General features: G+C 42.8%; 2 protein-coding genes across 2 annotated transcripts; both read right to left on the bottom strand.

Moving 5' to 3' along the window:
- Window positions 1-685: 685 nt before the first annotated feature.
- Window positions 686-5,153, bottom strand: tlcd5a (TLC domain containing 5a). The gene is made up of 3 exons (XM_079166816.1): window positions 5,062-5,153; window positions 3,292-3,495; window positions 686-2,961 (listed from the first exon to the last, which is right to left on the bottom strand). Exons 2-3 carry the CDS (start codon window positions 3,485-3,487, stop codon window positions 2,429-2,431), a joined length of 729 nt encoding a protein of 242 aa, XP_079022942.1. The 5' UTR covers window positions 3,488-3,495; window positions 5,062-5,153; the 3' UTR covers window positions 686-2,428.
- A 777-nt stretch (window positions 5,154-5,930) lies between these two features.
- On the bottom strand, window positions 5,931-20,059 carry oafa (OAF homolog a; the record flags this gene model as incomplete). The annotated part of the gene is given in 6 exon segments (XM_079166855.1): window positions 5,931-7,847; window positions 8,655-8,835; window positions 8,976-9,110; window positions 19,754-19,990; window positions 19,992-20,044; window positions 20,047-20,059. Coding segments are annotated over 6 exon segments (894 nt in total). The 3' UTR covers window positions 5,931-7,572.
- Between the last annotated feature and the right edge of the window lie 797 nt (window positions 20,060-20,856).

Raw genomic sequence — 20,856 nt, 5'->3', positions numbered from 1 at the left:
TAGTGGTTTTCAAAAGGCAATTTTCTGTATTACTACAATTAATCTGTCCATTCTATTTACCATAGTGCAGTACATGAGTGAAATATGTGCAATACTGTGTGTGTTGTGTGTAAAGTCGTACACTGTATATGATTATCTTCACAGTGTTGTGCATTGTCCGATTTCATGACTTGTGTTTCTGGCAGCTTACACTATGCAGTACAATACTACATTATATGCAATACACTGTGTATATAGTAACATACAACAATGTTAAACTGTGTGTGCTCCAACGCATAAACAGATTTAATGCACACATATTTAAATTGTTGAATTCATGAGGACACTGACATTTTGATAAAGGTACAAAATGACACTATTTTCAGCTGACAATGCTGTGAAAGTGTTTTCCCACTTTTTAATGTATTTATTTTAGCATTGCCAAATGACTGTCCTCCTGTTTCCTCACTGATCATTCATATATAATTGATATGACACCACCGTGTGGACAGTTTATGTAACTTCAGTCTCGGTGCAATAACACAATCTGGGGCGTTTAATGATGCAAATGCGGCCGATTCTTTAGTTGATATTCTGGAGTTCAGAATGTATTTGAAAGCATACAAACAATCTATCACATCTTTATTTGACTTCACTCAGGGATTACAAAGGCAAATTATGAAATCCCAAACTGAAAATGGTCCATTATTACAGTACAGCACAAGACAAAAAACAACCAAAACATAATGAAAGTACATTCAGATAACTAAGGCACACCAGTTAGATTTTTTTGCTTTCTTAGATATAACGGCGATGCTCAGAAGACTCTTAACAGTGGCAACTAGATAAAGAGACCTTGTATGAGCTACAAATCAAATCTCAATCAAATATAAATATAGGAGAACAAAAGGGATGGCAGGCGATTTAATACGTTACTGTAGATATCCAATAATATTATGATCACGAACAGTATATGGTCATAAAAATAGGAACACAATATAAAGTCTGAGCACAAAGTTGAAACCTGGTAGTTTGGTAACTTTCTTGGCGTGGAGCAAATTCAGAAATGGAGCGGGCCGAATCGTAACATTCTCAATCCACCTGCTTTCATCCCAAAAAATTCACTTGTGTGTTCTGTCTGGACAATATAGTGGAAATCAATATCACACTGTTGAGATGAACGTTTCTCTGACAATTAATATCACATTGTGGCGAATGTCGGCAAAATCACACATTAAAGACAAAACTCTTCACACACGTAAATCCAAATATTAATTAGTTAGTATGTTTGGAATGAGGGTAACATCATCTCAATATGATTTTACTGACAGTGGATAATTCATAACTATCTGACACGTTTTCATCTTGTCCCAAGTCAGAGGCAACCAGGTGGGTCCTGACAGTAGCGTATGTTTGTCTCAAAGATTAAGACAAACAGAGTGTAGAGCATGTACATCTAAAAAAACAAAATATTTTAAGGTGTTGGACAAAATAAATGTAACCGAAGAAGTCAGACACAAGATCAGGAGAATGTACAGACAGCTCACAATAGATTGCATTTAATTAACTTGCCCGACAAGAGCTTTGTGAGAAACACGACTCGAAGTGGGAGCTATTAGTGCAAGTGCCGACCTTTTGAAATCATACACCACACATAACTTAATATACTATCTAAAGTACAAATTCTGACACCATTTCACCCAACATGTCAAGGTATTTATAGTCAACATAAAAAAAACTGGATGGCCTGCAGAATAATATGATAGCATCAGTGTAGAGCTATGCAAATGTTCCTCTCCGTGTATCCCCTTACACAAGGGAAGTCAAAATTATGGAAATGTTTTTGCTCTGACGTGGATTAAACAAAGTAATCAAACGCATCACACGCCTTCTCTGGAGTCCATCCCAACATTCTGATATAACTTCATGTCCCTGAGTTTACCGTGCGCGAAAAAAAACAAACATCAGAAGGTAACCAACCAATCGTAACATTTTGAAATGACTGAAAATGTTTCACAAGGAGGACAGTACATGTAAACGGTCTCTTTCCTAACACTGAGCTTTCCTTGGGACCACCACCACCACCACATATGACTAGGCCACAGTTCACTGCAAATGAAAGCAACATCTGTTCATGTGTTTGTAGAAAGTGCTTGGCATTTCAGTGACATAAACTTCATCTGTGTTGTTTTTTTAACTGCACATTTTATACAACATTCAAACATGTGCTCAGCTGCAATAGCTGTAGAAAAATGAGTTGTTTAAAAAAATGCGCCGGTCTGGGACCTTACAGACAGATGTCACGCGATATTTCTCGACATAGAAAACTCTGAAATATCCCTTTTTTTAATATCAGCTCAACATACAAAAACTTGACTTTCTTTGTGCTTTCCCTTGAGCGTCCAGAGTGAAAAACACAAACAGATTTCCTTGAGAGAAGCACACGCCATCAGTCCTTCTTCCCTTCATGACCATTAGCTGCCACTGTCTCCCGTTGGTCCGTCTTCTGCTTGTGCCAGCTCTTTCTCTTCCGAATGGCAAATCGAACAATGTCCACCATAAACACCCAGGATAGAGCGTACATAGCCACTCCCCCACACTTGATAAAGAATCTGGGTCTTGGGGAGATCAGCTCACAGTACAGCATTGTGCCTCCCACAAAGACTCGCATCACCACAAACAGCAGCACAAACAGGACGTCCACGACGTCCCCCAGCAGCGTCCTGTAACGTCCCGTCTGTTTGAGGAACCAGCGTGCCTGCAGGAGGGGGTTGGTGATTTCACTGCCAAAGAGTACCGCGCACGACTCAATGCCAGACTCCCCCAGCCACAGGGTCAACAGGATTCCCAGGATGCTCATGGTGTGGTGGGCCAGCATAACGGGTCCCTCTGTGCGGAAGTACACACACCAGGCCATATCAAAAATGAAGTAGCCCAGGCTCACCTCCATGGCACCTATCTGCAGAGGAGTGTTCTTAGTACCTGAAATAAACAGTTTTTCGTTAGTATATCTTGACACAATATGAATAATCATGGCATCACAAAGACGAAGCACATAAATATTAACATCAACATATCAAAACAAACTTCTGATCACGAACTTTGAGCCATACCGAATGAAACACGTGCACACTAATAGCTGTTTCAGGTAACATACATTTTCAACAACATGCTAATCAAATGTAGAGCTGAAACAATTAATCAATAATGGCAATAAATGCATCTGCAGCTATGTAAACCAATTTGTCACTTAAGTCATTTTTCAAGCAATAACGTTGATAATTTGAGACCGCAGAGGGTTTAGAGTCCTACCTGGATAAGTGAAGGGCCAGGGTCCATCCACATAGCCGATGTATGCCGTGATGCAGACGGCCAGGATGCCGTGTACCAGGGTGACGAGGCGACAGTTCCACTCGTAGCTCCTGGAGCCGTTTAGGTGACACAGGATAAAGTAGAGAGAGACCCAACAAGAGATGCACAGGAGAGCCCCAACCACAACCAGTGCCATCTTCTCTTCTGACGACAAAACAAAGAGGAAAACCACTAAACCAACTTACAGCTTCTCTCACAAACGTCAGTCATCAAAGCCAACTTTCAATCACACTGCACAGAGAAGAGAGAACATGTGCAGAGGCACATCTCGCACTGTAATATCGCTTACAGTAGAAAGAGACTGCATTACCGTCCAGAGTCTTGGACTGTGCAATCCTTTGTAAGTGACCAACAATTAGCCTTTGCTTGAACTATAATAGCACTATAGTCGGCCGGCCCAGGGTCTGGTGGGGTGAGGGGGACGTCTCTTCTTCTGCTGTGACGCTTGTACTAGGAGATGAGACCATGCAGATGGTCAAGCCCACTGGAACAAGATGCTCACTTGAGTCTCAAAGACTTCGAGCAAGTTTCAAAACTAGATGAGAGGTTACGAGGTGCGAGGCCTCAGACAGCTCTCATGAGAGGAAGATTCTTTCAGCTCACATTAAGTGACGTACAATAATAATAAGATATTTTGCTGTTGACTGTTGCTGTTGTGTGGATGCATGGATGTCAGGAGGAAGCAGTGATATTAAATGTAGTGGGACAACTTGCAAAATAGGGTGGCAACTACAAATACATTTCTCGAATGAGGATTTTTAAAATGTCAAATAATAGTAAAAAGTGCCCCTTATAACCTAATGTGATGTATTAAAATTGCTTGTTCTGACTAACCAACAGTCCAAAGAATACAATACAATATTATGAAAGCATGAAATTCAAACTCAAATTGGAGAGGCAGGGAATGTTTTAAATTTGCTTGAAAATTACAAAATATGTCAACTAAAGTATATATCATTTCACGTGTGACAGTAAAAAGCTGAAATGGGTAGAGTTTGATGTTTATGAATGCGAGTATATAGAGGTTTGATTTGGTTTTATTCTGTCATTCTGTCTACAGGTGACACACTTGTTCACACAGTACACACACACAACAACAAAAAGAAGAAAACAAACAAAAGACAGATACAAATCCGTCACAGGATCGGGAGACGCAAGGACAAATAATAAGTAAATAAAACAAAATAAATAAACTAGTAGTAGCATACAACACAAAGTAAGTGTTATACAATACAATTCAAGTTAAACCCGGGATGATGCATCTCATATTTCCACAGGTGTTTTCTTTACATAGCAATATGAGAAAATGCAGATTGTAGATTGTATATGATTCATTATAAATGAACCTTTCCTGAGCTACTAGGACTGTTAAATGATATGTGGAGGCAGTTTATAGGTTTGTAAGATGCTCACAAAGACAATAAACAGGCTACAGTTAACTATAACAATTGTATTCGCGTTCCCATGTGTATCCCCATGCTAACGTAATATAGCACCTGACTGTTTACACCCAGAGCAGCAGATGCTGTCAGACTGGAAAGGAAGCAGCTCTCCATACACAGAGGATGTTCTCTCAACGGCTGACTAAGTTACCCAGTAACAGTTAGCCGGATCAGTTATGCTAGCAAACTAACCGGTAGCAAGCTAACGTCCAAACGGCTAACAACGTCTTTCTATGGGATTATAAGGCACGCAGTAAAATATCATTACCTTGACTGTGAACATGTGTCTGTCTCTTCGTTCACATCCTGGGCGCTTTGTCTCCTGTGAAGATATCTTTCTGTGCAGGTTTCTGTAGGAGAATGTCAAAGGTTGTGTTAGCAGACACTGTGCCTGCTTTTTGTTGTCGTTAACGTGAGCACAGCCTGCTTTAGCATCCCATATTGCCCTTCCACCTTATTAAGTCGCTCTGCATGCAAGTGTAGCAACTAGTAGGATGTGTCCTGGTTGTATTATCCCAAAATATGCCGTAGTTAAAGAGACCGTGGCAGGTTCATTTATTGTTTATTAGAAAAAGTATGTTTCCATCCTTCTTGCTATCTTCCCAAAGCGATGGGATGTGGCTTCATCTTTTTTAGAGCAGTGGCGACACCGTGTGGTCGATAGCAGGAATTACAAATACGTTCTTCTCCAGCAGGGGGGACAAAATGGAAGAACGACATTGTGTATACATTATTCATATTACTAATAGTCTTACATGTGTAATGAGGGGGTGAACAGTGGTGTTGTGGTTGCAGATGACATCTTATCTGCATGACATGGGTTGAAACCCTGGTGGCATGTGTACTTGTGCTTAACCTCCTGTTATTGGGTCGGTAAACAGCTATTTTCCACATGAACACAATGAAGTATCAAGTTATCAATACAATTGAACATCAGAGGGCATCTTGGTTGGTTTAAGATACTGATTATATAGCCCCAACATTCCCTATGCAGTCCAGCCATAGGACCTTTTCTAATGATACCTTTTTCCTCCCCTTCCCTCATTTCCGGTCAACTCTCTACTGTAAATGGTCTAATAAAGACATGAATGAAATGTCCCAAAATAATTAAGAAATAAATACATACTATATGCAGTGCAAAGAAAGACTTTATTGAAATTCATGTAAAACGCTTACATGGTATATTACCGAACTGCTTAATTTTCTCCAACTCTTTACAACATATTCAAAACTCTTTCATAGAAAAAATAGGTTTACAAACTTAATCTACAGTTACATAGCAAAGATATCAGTGGAAATGTTAAGGCACTTTATCACCAGTAAAGGTTACAAATAGAAATGTTCCACTCATTTGGTTCTTTAGTTAGCATGACATACATCGTTTGATATGGCAGTAAAGACTGAAATGAAGATGGAAGTAAGAAAAAAACAAATCATACTTTAACCGACTTCTCTTAAGAACAGACAGACACAATTAAATTTGGTCCCACAAGTTGAATTACGCATCAAATATTATTAGGGATTTGAGTTGTATAAATTATAGACATTTAACTGCTGAGATGAACAGACACAACTGAAAATAAAAAAAACTAAATGTTGCCATTGGGAAAGTGACAGAAAACATAATAAACAGAAACACAGTTTAACCAGAAGATGGCAGTATATATTATTAAAAAGGCCATACTGCAGTGTTAGTGAATCCTAACATGGAAAAACACCACAGAGAAGAGTCTGGTTCAACACACTGAAACATTACACCCTTCTTTCGACAGTAATTCCTTTGACTTTGGTTTATTTGGCACTTTTAAACAGAATGAGAATGTGAGTGGTGGGCATGTTGGGTGTTGATGGGGCAAAGCAGAACTACAAGTATCCTAATGAGAAGATAATGAATCTGTTTATCCAAACTCTCTGTAAACCATGAAAACCTGGCAACAAAGTAGCATGACATATGGATGAGCTGAGAAACCAAATCCAAACTCCACGAGGTTAAAATGTTCTGAAATGTGTGTGGATACTGATATTGTTACTGAGGACCTGTGGTTCTGACTGTAAGAGCTTATTTAATGCAAAAAGATACAAAAATAGTCCCCAATAATTTCACTTTGCAACCAAAATAAATAAAGCCAGCATTGAAGAAGCATTTCTGTTGCCCGCCAGCTTACATCGTTATAAACAAGCTGGCTACAAACAGTTTTTTCACAGAGCTTTATAGGGAAGAAAACTCCACCATCCAAATTTTCCTTCACCAGGATGGTAGACTTTGTTTGTCCAGTTTGACTCCTGTGATCAGAGTGGGACGCCGTTATTCCGTTGCTGGTGTTCAATTGAACAGACATGCACCGTCCAGCTTTGTGCATACCGTAGCTTGTTTGGGAGGTTATTGTTGTTGGCATCTGTAATCTGCTCCAATAATTTCTCCCCCCCCCCCCCCAAAAAAAGGCACAAAAGTGACAGCTTCTTTAAAAAGTCACATTATAGTTAATAACGAGATGTCATTTTCCCCCGAAAAGGCTTAAAGTCAGTGGGCCCTCTTAGAACAACGTGCTGCAGCTCTCCTTCCTCAAAGGTTTTGGTCTCAATTGGAACCTGAATTTTGTTTCCGTTTCAGCAACTGGATCTCCCCACCTGAGACATTTTAACTTCACGTCACATAAACCGAGGTCCAGTGTTACTGTGTTTACTTTGAAAAGCTTGGGTGGGACAGCATTGGTTCGGCTGGGAGAAAGAAAAAAGAAGAAGATGAATTTCTCTTTTCTTAACCATCCGGAACTAAATGCTAGGTCTCTTCGTCCCATAGACACAGCTGTTTTTGTGGAACATAGTAAGTAAAATGGTAGCCCTTGCTGCAGCTCTTTATGCCGCACTTGTAGGTCGAGCCTTTCCCTGTAGAGTCCCGGCTGCGGCAGTACTTCAGCAGACATGGGTACCACTCCAGACGCAGGCTGTATGTGCAGAGACAGGGCTGCCACAAGTCTTTAGTAGAGTGACAGGCCTGAAAGCTGGGCACCTCTGTTGTTTGGGGCAGGACCTCGAATATGGAGCCATCCACTCCTATAACAAAGACGTGAGACGGGCATGATTATCAGAGCCTGTGGTATTAAAAACAAAAGCAAGCTATCGTGGAGTTGTGTGAATCATTCTCTTTCTGATTTGCGCTCCATTCAATACTGTATTGAACTGAGGAGGGCAGACAAAGTGGCTAAAAAGAGGGGCGGTGGAGCAGTAAAAGGGGAGCTTTGTTATGCAAAGGAGATGCTAGTGTGATTCCCTCCGCTGATAATGGTGCGGAGTGCTTGGTGAACCATGACCATCAACATTGTTTCCTCTGTAACAGTGCTGTCAGTGGACAATGGTGCCGTCATATGGATTCTCCTCAGCCTGAATAATTTGGACTTCATCGCTGTTAAAAATACTACATACCACTGCAAAAAGGCCTTTTAAAAAAACAAATTGTTGATGGAAATGTTCTCAATCTAGGCAAGCGTGAGGATTGTACCCCAATCTTTAGATTGCACTCCCGTGATTCGATTTGTTTGTCTCGGTATAAAGTGGAAGAATGATTAGGAACGTAAAGAGACACCGAGGAAGGTAAACATAGATAGCGTGGACAGTAATGGAGCCTTATCAACAAAAAGCCAAAGATAGCAGTAAGATGAAGTGGAAAGAGGTGTTTGTCTGATAGAAACAGGAAAGATAGAGAGCATCTGGTCGATAAAGAGTGTCAGTAGAGAGATAGAGAGGATAGACAATATGGGGGAGGGGGGGGGACGAGTAAGAGATAAGAGAACAGAGGGACATTATGCCGCCATAGAACTTATGCTGGTTTGAATGATAAAGAAACATAAGATGACCCCTGACCTTTGTCCAGCCAGTGTCTGACATCGGACTCCCTGGTGTAGACGGCCTCCCGGGCCTCACTGCACATGTTGTGAATGTGGGAGCTGAGTTGAGAGGCCTGACTCAGATTGACCGCGGCGCTCATCTCCAGCTGCTCCAATCCCCTCCGCTCCTCTGCCAAGCGAATGGCCTGAGGATTTTTCTGCGCAGACAACACAAACGATCAGCGCTCATACCCTCAAGATGCTCTGAACAACACACTGTAAACAACTTCATTTTTCGAAGACCTGGAAAACAATAAACAATAACACACAAATTCTGCTCGACGCCATGACATCATACCTGTCTGAGACGGGCCATGGACTCGCTCGGGATGATCTCATTGCGGCTGAGGCGAGAGATGAAGCACAGGGCCTGGTACTGGTTCTGCCCTCTTTCCAGCTCGCCCAGGATCAGCGCTCGGAATATCTTCACATCCTGCGAGACACAAGGGATGAGACATGACTGGCTGAACGGATAAACAGACGATTCCCAGAAAGACGTTAAAGTGGTGTGTGAAGCGAGGTTATAATAACTTACGGTTTATATGTGCAGGCTCATACAGATTACAAACAAATACTCTTTCCACTCCGGTACTTAATGTAGCACTTTTCCAGACACTGAGAGTAACTCAATATGTGGAGATCAAAGACGTTCAAACAAACGTCTGCTAACAGTAAAGAGGGGGTTGTGTTTGCTACGCTCATAGAGCCTCATCTGACAGTTTGTTTAGACTTTTTTGTCTGTAGGCCTGCGCAACGTAGCTCCAGTCATGCTCTGGTTATTTGTACTGTCAAATTAAGGCTCTGGGCCTGTTTCTTGACAAACTTTATCAGGAGTTTCCTCACATGCCGTAAAAGTCAGAGGCATTGTACCGCACTGTTTTATGTGGGACTGTGGAGGCAGGAAGATGGTGATAGTGGAGAATTCACCAGAAAACTTGTTGCTGTTGGCAAGTGTGTGAGAGATCTGGCGCCAAACCCAAGGCCATAAAGAGTTCTGTGAGGGGGCATGCAAAGCATGATGGGAAGTTCCTACAGTGGGGAGAGCGGAGCAGCAGACCTGTCCTCCCATTTATCAGACACCCCCGCCCCCCCCCCCCCCCCCCACACCCCCCTGCTGGCTTCAGCTTCGAGACAGATACACAGTCCCACACACCCCTCCTCCGCTTTTCACACCCCCGTCTGAAGCAAACAGGCTGTAGAGGAGTAGCAGTTTGAAGGTTTTCACTCCCTGAGCATGAGGGACTCTGGGATAGATAAACAGCCCAGAGATAACCCCAGCGAATTCTCCTCAAGCTCCTCTGTCCCACTTCCTGTATGCAGAAAGTGTACACGCTGGCAAGAAAGCAATACAACCTGCCTCAGAAGTGTTTACGCTCTGTAGTTCATGGTAGACTACTTTGCATGATCACTGGTTTCTCAGACACGTTTGTCTGTGAAAAGAGTTTCTGGCGGGCGTTCAATACAAGCGTGGGTATTTCACAAGACGATCATGCGATACTTTTTGACCTTTGGAAAAGCAAATTACAGAGCAGATATTGATTCACAGGCTTTATAGCATTTATACGATCAGATTCTATCTCTGTGAGCTGGTCAGTGTAGTAAAACACGGACCCGAGGGACTAAACACAGATGGCTGACGTTAAATACCTCAGATATTACCATACTATGTTAATAACCCAGTACGCAGATTGATTACAAAAAGAACAAAGATGACGAGACTACAGGAGGCGTGAATATATTATAGGGAACAGAGTAGATGTAAGGAAGAGGGAGGACAATGCTGACAGAGAGACGGCCAAGAGTGCCATTACCCCTCAAGTGTAGGGAGACGCAGAGGCCACGACTTCAAGACCTCCCATATTGCAGACACATGGCGCTACGCTGGGACATCGTGTGTGTGTACGTGTGTGTGTGTGTGTGTGTGTGTGTGTGTATGTATGTGTGTGTGCACGTAGGCAAAGAGAGCGAGAGAGAGAGCGACGAAGGGAAGGCATTTGTGTCAGCCACATAGATTTGCCCCAGGGCTCTCTGGGTAATTACAGAGAAGCAGGGTAGCTCCACAAACTCTGCTTCTTTGGATCTTACTCGTGAGCAAAGTGTAGAAGCTGAGCTCTACTCCTCCTCTTGTGTCATTATGTGTCCAGATTAATGATTGTCTACTTCTACTGGCCCGGCATTTAGATTTAGGCCAAAGAGAAGAGCGGCAGTGCTTACTGTGGCTTCTTTTTCTGATGTAACTTTATGTCAAGTCATCTGCACACAGTAGATCATCTTAATGAAGTTGTTTAACATCTTGGGAAATGAAGAGGAGAAGAAATCATACCACGTCTGTCTGCTAAATATGAAGCTACAGCCAGGATAGATTAGCTTAGCTTAGTTTAGCGTTAAGATTGGAAAAAAAGGGGGGGAACCAGTTAGCCTGCCTCTCGCCGAAGATAACAACATCCGCCTACCTGCATCTCCAAAGTTCACTAATTGAGGCTTAACATCTTGTTTGTTTAATCCTCCCAAAAAATATATTGTAAAAACAACAATTTGTGATTTCGATCTTCCCATCTAACTCTCTAATCCTCGCACTATTAATTTAAATCATACAGGTGGCACGAAATAAAAGACACGATGAAATGAATCCATCTCCAGCCAACTGTTAAAGGGAAATGAAGTGTAATTGTTACCTTTAAATGGCAATAACAAACCGGTGTTGATATATTGGTGGTTTATGTGCCACTGAGATAATAATCAGCGTTGCCTTCGAAAAGAAAATGGAGGAATAACAATGACATCATCTCCACCCAGACAGAAGCTGCTGGATTCAGCTGTTTGTTTGCACAAGACCGGCCTCACTTGTGCCTGCCTGAAACCAGCACCGCCGCGCGCACACAACGACTCGTTTGTGCAGACACACTCAAAAGTGTGATATAAGAAAACGCAGGGAAAGAGTGAAATCCCAAGTGGTGTGATAAAAGGAGGTTTGACACCTGTTGTTATGATGACAGGCAGTATCCCAACACCTGGAGAGTGGGATTATTGAACAAAGTGTTCAAAATCTGCGAGGGTGGTGAGTTTTTCGTTAAGTCAGGGAATTATGCAAACTGCTAGGGGAAGATACTGGTGTGGAATAACTTTTGACAGAGGATCAGACAAATATGATGCAGGCAGGCGTCAAGCTCCAGCGGGATAACAGGAGTTAATATCAATGTCCTGCTGCGGCAGAAGCCGTTTTATCTGTGCTTTGGGTACAGAGAAAGGTCGTGTCAACTGCTGCTCAAAAATCCCCAATTACCAAACAGTAAATGAAGTTAATGCTAGTTATACATTTGAATAGAAAAGCACGAATTCAATTTTAGGACATCATAGTTAAGTGGGCCTGCAAGAGCTTGAAAATGATGAATAAGGCCATTTGAATTCACAAGTACTCCTTAAGGAGGTGAAGCCTATGTCAGGAAAAAGGAGTCACCCCGTAAAAGTGCATTTCCACAGACCTACGTGAAATTAAAGGCTTGCACTCCCAACATTTTGAGAAAATCACCAGGTACGGACATTAATAATTAAAGGGGTGACCTTTGCTTGTCTTGAAAAAGGCGGGTAATACCATAATCAAAAGGACAGCGAGGCCTTGAGTTTTTCCCCGACCAGAGCAGTGTAAATGTCAGCACGGCTATAAATAATCCACACAAGTACAGATTCCTAAGCATTGCTCCTTGACACCCGGGACTTAGTACATTTGCAGACACACTACCACTGGCCAACTGCCAAACACAAGTCTGTATTCATGCAAGCTGACTAGTGGGTAACACTAAGACCTGTTAAACAGCCGGGAGGTGGAGGGGCTGTTTCATCGGTGGTTACCTTTGGTGGGTCAGGTTATTTAAGAGGCGCACAAAAGCCTATTCACACAGTCAAAGGCTGCCATTTACAGTGACCATTCTCCATCAACGTAGTTGCAACCCAGCTACACATTCACAGAGGACACACCTGGTTTACGGTCTGTGAAAAATAAGAACTATGTGAAGCCCTAAACTGAAAGAATTATCAGGCTATTTTCTATTAAGAGCAGTTATTATATTTTTAAAAAAAAATGTCCTATAGGGAAAGAACCACTGCAAGACATGTACATCTCACTTTGGGAGCAATACCAACATGTGCCAGCTCACACTTGCATGCATGAATAGACATTCCAACACACACAGACGCGTGCACACACAGACGCACTCACACAAAAACAAACAGCGTGCCAGTAGCTATCCCCCGTGCAGGAGGTCCTTCCTGTGTTTCAATCCCCTCTAAGACCCTGTCTGTTGATAAGGCTGCTGGCCGGCTGCGGAGGACTGTTGGTCAGCCACGCTCGAATGAGTCATTTGGGATCACTGTGGGTTTGTGTGGGTATTTGAGTCGGCCTTTTTTTTTTTTCCAAGCAAGCAAAACAGTTTCTGAAATATAAAAAACAACAACGAACAAATAGATTTTTTTCCTCTTTTAAGGCCTTCTCCTAGTCACCTGCTACCAAGCTTGCACAGTAAGACATTGTATTATGTGTAGAGACATAAGGGGTGAGATGTTGTGTTTACTTTTAGGACCCCTAACCTGCCCAAATGGCCCAGACTCCCCTTTAAAAACAACATAGGGATTTACTATGTTTGGTGATGGGGAGGATATTTGCCTGGGTGCGTGGAGGGCAGCCCAGTCCAAAAGCACAGGTGTAGGCAGGGATTAGAGATCATGTTGGGAGACAGAGGGAGAGAGGGTGAGACAGACTCACACAGACAAAAGGAGCGGGAGAAAAGCCGCTGCGCTAAGAAATGCTTCAGTTGAAGCTAATTACATGGGCTCCAAAGGCAGGAATGTGGAGTCAGATTTGAGCGGGTCACACCTGGCTGTCCAAAGAGCGAACCAATTAGTAAACAGTGGCACTGAATGGACAATAAAAACAGCTAGAAGCCACAGAAAGAAAGGTTTTCCCCTTGGCTATTGGATGGTAACATACAGATACAAACACTCCACCAACAGTCTCCAATGCAGACTTTAAAAGTCTTCAAACCTGTGCAAAGTATGTGCGGACCACAATGAGGGAACTATTGCTTCACACAGAATCTGGATACAATTATCCGAACACCCAAACAGTTTATGGAGACTTTGCATTCAGGAAATGAGAGGGGCACAAACAGTGGGTGCTAACAGGGAAGGAAATGAGGCAGATAGATCAGGCATAGACAATAGAGATGGCTACAGACCCATTCAGCCATGAACTGTTGTCCCACAGCTTTCATATCCGGTTGCAAGGGGACAAACAAACAGCTATTTAATGAGAAGGCATTTAAAAATGATGGGATAATTTCAACTATATCTCATTTTCTGAAAAGGCAGATATTTTCATAATTGTCTTCTTCAATATATGCAATTATCCTTAAACAACCCAAACCCCCCCCCCCCAACAAAATGCAATTGTTACATTTAAATTGTTACCAAAACAAGCTTCAATTTAGTGTGTGTGTGACCTGGAACCCGAGTAGGAAAAAAAACAAAAACAGGACAGGTCAGTTTTGTTGACATTTTTACAGATCTATTTGGAAAATGTGACTTGCACAGGTTTCTTTAAAACCAAGCATCCCTTTCTTTTCTCGACTTCACCGGCTCTTTCTCAGAACTTTGAAAATACAAGCTGTGTTTTATGACTGGAATAGTAACCAGAGCAGTTTATTTGACAAGAGAAAGGATGATGTAATACCTTCCCAGGTGTGGACCCATATAACTTAAGCACCAGAACTGACTGAACTGTCACGAGGGTTGCACAGCGAAGTTAAACATCTAGTTTGAAACCAGGTTGAGGTAGCCAAAAGGACACGGCCATGAGTTTGACAAAAAGACATTTCAGGACAGAACAGAAGCTTTGATGGAGTAAACCCAACCCTTTGTTGTCCGTTTTGTTGCCAACTGCAATCTTAAAACCTCTGAGGTAGCTTGAAATCAATATATATATATATATATATTGATAATAATAATATATCCTTTCTCCCTGCAAGACTGTGGGAAATTGGAAGCCTTTTCTTTATCAGCAGCATTACAGACGAACATCTGGCCTGCTGGCAGGAGGAAGATAAAGGATAAAGACATCAACAGGGGCTGAGGGGCCACGAGAGGCCAAAGGGGGGCCTATGTGGGGCCTTGAAGGGCCACAACAAGGCCATAGAAGAAGCATATCTCCAGAAGGGAACAAAGGGTGGCCAGGAGAAAGATTAAGTGTATGGGTTCATCTTTGAAAGGGGACCACTGCATGCACAAATTGCAACAAAACAAACTGAATAAAAAAACATCTGAAATAATTTCAGGTATAAAATGTAATCTGCGCATTTGTTTCTTCCTGCAGGGTAACCGAACAGGATCTTCATGTACTCAAGTTCCAAAGAACATGTCAGGAAAGTAGAGCCACTTTCTACACAAGTAAGAGCTGATTCACACAGCTAGTCAGTAACTTGTTTGTGGAGTTTCTCTCTCCCACGCTGACAGGAACCACAGCACGAAAAAGGGGAAATGAGCAGGAGTAGAGTTCTTCTAAGGTACTGTGCAACGTAAACAAAAGCTTGAATATCTGAGCATCTACTGTGAGACGGTTTCTCATTTGGATTATTTCACGGACTAGGTGACTAGCCGTTGACTCACTGTGACCTTTCACGTCAGTAGAGAGGACAGCTTGTGTGCCCCTCCTCAACGGTGTCTGAAACAACATGCTCCGGAAAACAGGCGACACTTACCTGTAAAAACAGACTTCACAAGTTTGTGCAAGTGACAAAGTGGGATGGGGTTTCAGGGTAGAGTGAGCGGCAAGGTGTGGCAGCCAAAAACTAAAAACTAAAAAAAAAAGCAAGGCATAAAGTGTGGTGACTGCACTGACTTGCAACTGATGTGCATTACTTGCCATCAGGGAAAGCAACCGTCAGTTGCTTCATTTGGCAAAAAAACGTATTTCCCACAAACCACAAAAGAAAAAGAAACCGCAAAATGGATTGCCAGCAAGCCTCCCACACAGGAGAGTTTGCCTAATAGCTAATAAAGGCCACAGCCCAAAGCCATTTGAACAATATCACTATGGGATGCAGTACGTGAAGGCTGTGAGAGATCGGACTCCTGCCAAAATGAATCATAGATACTCTACTGTACATCCCAATGGGAGGGCACAAAGAAAGGCCAACCAACCTGCCTCCCCACCCCCCAACTCTTTTAATCCTGCGTTTGACATAGCACACGAGGGTGTGTGAAGAATCTCCGATTCATTCTTACAGCAAGCTGGGCGTATCCATAAAGCCTCTGTGCTTTGAAGACAATCACAACATACACTAGAGTGAATTGACCTGAGGGGTAAATAAGCCCCATGGCTGAAACACGATCCTGTTTATAAGGCTGAAATGAAATGAGAATCAATAAAACACCGAGCAAGCTCATTCTCACCACGGCGCCATTGTTTACAAAATCCAGACCCATTTAACATGATAGTGTGAGATCGTGTCAAGTGGCCTCTAACATCTGTTGCTCCCATGACCTATCAGCATAGCAATGGGTCACTCTCATGCCATGTGCGCCACACTGATGTGGATACATTTACATCTTTCCAGCACAGACAAGTACTCTCTAAAGTGGATTACTTTGAAAATGTGCTGTTATAATATGGATAGTGACACTTTTTTAAAAAATGTTAGTCTTCAGTAATAAAGCTACTGGCATAAGTGGCTTATGCATCCCCAAAGGACAATGTTTAAACACATTGTCACTATTTTGGTCTTTCTGTGAGGACAGCAGACAGTTAAAACGAGATTGGAAAACACTAGTGTGGGTGGAAAAAACAGCCTTTTCACATTATTCTGCATCAGTGTGACCAAATGTTTCTTTGAGCTCTAAATAAATGTCGAAACTGTCGTCGCAGATGTTTTACAATCGCGCCACGGTACATGTAACTACAGATGCACAGGGCTTTGCACCGCTGCATCCCCGAAATTAAACCTTCTTCAAGTGTTAACTCAGCCGAGGGGCCTGTGGAGTCACTCACATTCCTGCATTGATCAAACCCACTAGTTAGACATGAAAGCAAGACACACAGAGTACAGACTGATTAGCCTCTCTGACAAAGCTTCTACATCTGGAAAGAACCAAATATGTGATACATTTCCAAGACATGGTTTATGTTCAGCTCAAGGTCTTAAGACTGTGCGAGACCAGGAATTGTTGCAGTGATCGTTGAAGGAAAACATATTTACTGAATCTGCAAATGACTGAAGAGGAACTGTCTATTTTAGGCTGCAACAGCCAATCTGATTTGTCTGTTGTTTAAAAGATTGTACATCGACACCGAGCATGTCAGCAATACTGAACTGCAAACACATTGCAGCAATCCTACGTTATTTAGAGTGGATTCAGCTGTAAATACTCCACTGTGATACCAGATAGCATTGAAATATTTAGATTATTAACAAATCCCTAAATAAGGGAGGAGAAAGTTAAGCATCACAATGTACAGAGTACACAGTGGATCACCGCCTCCCTACCATGACGCCTTCCTTTCACAAACATGATAATATATACAGTAATTATTTCCACTCAATAGAGTCGGTGGCAATTGTTGGGTTCAGCATGGGAGCTCAGTTCCAGGGCAAAGAAAAAAAAAGATCAGTGAAGCAACAGACACCATAAATCATTACAGCAATCTACATAAAGAGATGCACTCAACATGACACAGAGGTGTCGTGAGCTAGCTAAACCATGTCATCTTTTCCATATGTCTACATGCCTTCAGAGCAAAACGTGGACCTCCTGAAATCACAGCACAGCTGATTCTCACAGTGATTCATTGCTTGGATAAGGTTGACTAAACTTCCTCCTCTCATCCGGCCGACCACTCCGTCAATGTCTGGTGACTAAAGCATTTACAATCACATCTTTTGCCACGTTTTCACAGAGCAGAAAAGAGCAAGACGGCTGATGTCTGGTGATTATTTATAGAGGCTTTTTTTTTAATGATCCTATATAGTGATAGCAAAGATCAGAACATGCGCCTCCATACTGGATGAAGCAATCATGTATAATTGGATGGTAAGAAAATCGAAGTTTAAAAAGGGAAACGCTTGCTTACTCAATACTGAGTACCTGGAATAATACTTTAACCTGCACTGTACCTATCCACCTATTATATGTATAATTCATCAGAAATCTCCAGTGTTTAACATCCCTGTTAAAACACTCCTCGTCCCACATGCGTTCATCTGAACTGTATATTCATGGCAGCTGGAAGGGACAGCTCTTCCAACTTTCCATAAATCTTGGAGATACTGAGACAAGAGCTGAATGAAAACCACATGCAGGCGTTGAGGGGAGAGCAGGAAGAAGTGAGCAAGGGACAGAGGGGGGGCAGGGTGAGACGGAGACACAGAAAGAGAGAGAGCGAGAGAGACAGAGACAGAGACAGAGCGAGAGAGAGAGAGAGAGAGACAGAGAGCGAGAGAGACAGAGACAGAGACAGAGAGAGAGAGAGAGAGAGAGAAAACAGAGAAATCAGGCAGCAGAAAGGAGAAGTGATCTGAGAGGTTCTGTTGCCTTTATTCAAATAAACTAAACCATATGTGCATATGTATGTGCGCTTGCATGGATGTGCGAATGCGCGAAGGGACACAGCGACACGGGGCGGCTTCACAAGCGAGCAAAGGCTCCATGCCCACAGATCAGTGTATGTTTCTTTGTGATGGTGTGTCACCAATGATTGGGGGTGATGGACTCTTCTCTTTCAACTCTAAATTAGCTGTTTTGGTTAGTGAACCAGACATGCAGATCAAAAAGGTCAGACATGCCCACTTAATCCTGGTAAATCTCCCCCTTCACATCTCGCCAGCCTGTCAGCCTCTGTGTGACAGCAACCATCACACACACATGCCTTTGCTCTGTGCGCCTCTGTGAGCTGCTGTTGTAGTTTTCCTTCCAGGCTGTATATTTATGTGTCCCTGTGTAGTCATTGTCAGAAGTGAAACAGTTTCATCTTTCCCAAAAAACCCAACAACACAAATGTAGTGCTGGTCAGGGAGGGACACTTGATCTGCTCCGTCTCCTTTTAGAAGAATGCTAAATATGGCCGCTGATGATCAGCTCTGGGCTGGACCCGTCAGCAGCAGGGGTTTAAAGGCCATTGGGGTGTGTGGACATCCACATCTAAAGGAGCGGCAGCTGTCTTGACCTCTGGGAAACTCAAGCTCAAGATGGAAAAAGATGAATGAAACTACTGCCAAGTTCCACTTTAGTTTATGTGCTTGGTGCAATGTCTGCCACATGGGGGATTAGGCTTTTGGGATGTTTTAATTTAAGATTCAGATGTTGGAGGAAACCCTTTAGCTTGACCACCATTGTGGTTACCTGATTTTTGTCTTAATAGGATATGGATTTGGGGCCGATCTCATGAGATAATCAAAAAAGAAATGACAAAAGGCATCAAGTGACCTTTTTAATGTCGCCTACTCCTGCGTATCACACTTTGTTTTTGGACTATAGACCTCACCCCCAGGGACATGACTTGAGTTTGTTAGAGCGCAGGTTTTTTTGGTCATGTGAGACACACACACCCTTTAGATTTTGAAGCCACAATAAGGTAAAACTGAGGTAAGATTAAATAAATGGTTTAAAAAGTGAAGGCTGGGTACCAATAACAGTCCCTGGGAGATTACCAGAAGGTCTCAAAGTCCCCCAAAACAAGGAATATGATTGTCTTGGACTGTGCCTAATGTCAAGGATGAAAGAATGGCTTTTAACATTAGAATAACCATGACTGTACAGTTTAAATTCGCTATAACCGTAGCAAAATGTAACACCTAATACTATGGACCTCTCAAGGAGCACTGATGGGCCCCAGATATCATTTTGCCACCCAAGAGCTGGGGTCAGTTGAAACAAGTTCTGGTTCGGGCTAAATGTGTAGTCATACAGTAGTTTGAGACTTTCTAACAGCATCACATCTCATATCACCAGAGTGTCAGTATGAGCGGAATAACATCCTCTGATGGGACAACAACGTTTAGTCTGAATGATAAACAGGATCCCCCCTCTTACCTGTTTAAAGTCCGCCAGAAACGTGATGAGTGTCCCATCTCCCTGCTTGAATTCGAGTGATATCGTGTCCCTCTCACTGTCCGCCTCCAAAACCTCCTCGGTCACCAGTCCGTCAACGAGCCGGACCCGAACCCGCAGCTCTGAACCGAGTCCCAGCGCGACGACCAGCACCAGGGCGCAGAGGCGGGTCAGCGTCCGAACTGAAGCCGCAGAGACGCAACTCGCAAACATCCCCAAAAGACGCAAAAACTGAACCCGACGGAGGGAGAAAAAAAATCGAGGCGAAATCCAAAGATCTGCGTTCATATCCCCCTTACTAAGATCTTGGATTTTTTCGTAAAGTCTTTTCCTTCATATTCAAAGTGGGGTTCTAGTTTATATATCGCAATTCCATATGGCCCCCCGTGTGCCCGGCACTTTCCAGAAGAACAAGCACGGTCATGGAAATCGGATCAAATCTCTGCGTTTCACTTCTGGGAGCCTAACGTAAGTTCACTTCCACTGAAAGTCTCTCGCTCCGGCGTTGTTAAGATCATGCGCATTTCAGCTCCCACCCCCCTGCAGTACAGCCGACAGTCCGACGATCGCACGTTGCTTCTAATTCTGCTTTGTGTTGATATTCCCGTCTCTCTCTCTCTCTCTCTCTCTCTCTCTTTCTCTCTCTCTCTCTCTCTCTCTCTCTCTTTTTTTTCTCACTCTGCATTTCATGCAGTCCCGTCACTTCCTATCCGTCGGTATCCCACTGCTCGCCTGGCCCCCAAACTTTCTGTTGTGTGAGTAAGTGAGTGAGTGCAGTGATGGTAGTAAACTCTTAAAGCCATACCACCCTCTGAAAACTCTGCCCATCCCCCTAAAGGCCTCATGTGATCCTACTGCACGCCAGCAAGCAGGCTGAGACTAATAATACCCCCAACAATTCTAACAAAGGTGTTGTGAGGATTTGTATATCATAGCTTGTGTTTGCTGATCTTGTCATGTAGGGATAAATAAAGAACTATAACTATAAGCTGCTGCCGGTCACCAAAAATCCAATTTAAAAGAGCATTATTATTGAAGATATAGTTGATTTTCTCAAGTTAACAACCCTTTTGATATCAAGATAA

This window comes from Pholis gunnellus (genome assembly GCF_910591455.1).
Source record: "Pholis gunnellus genome assembly, chromosome: 9".
NCBI lineage: Eukaryota > Metazoa > Chordata > Actinopteri > Perciformes > Pholidae > Pholis > Pholis gunnellus.
This window is presented reverse-complemented; position numbering and strand designations above follow the sequence as displayed.

What these genes read in the sequence shown, in the direction of transcription:
- tlcd5a (XM_079166816.1), bottom strand. Translation starts at nt 3,487, where the DNA reads ATGGCACTGGTTGTGGTTGGGGCTCTCCTGTGCATCTCTTGTTGGGTC. An exon ending in CTGGCCCTTCACTTATCCAG is followed by an intron (nt 2,962 to 3,291) that starts GTAGGACTCTAA and finishes TGTTTATTTCAG; the next exon opens with GTACTAAGAACACTCCTCTG.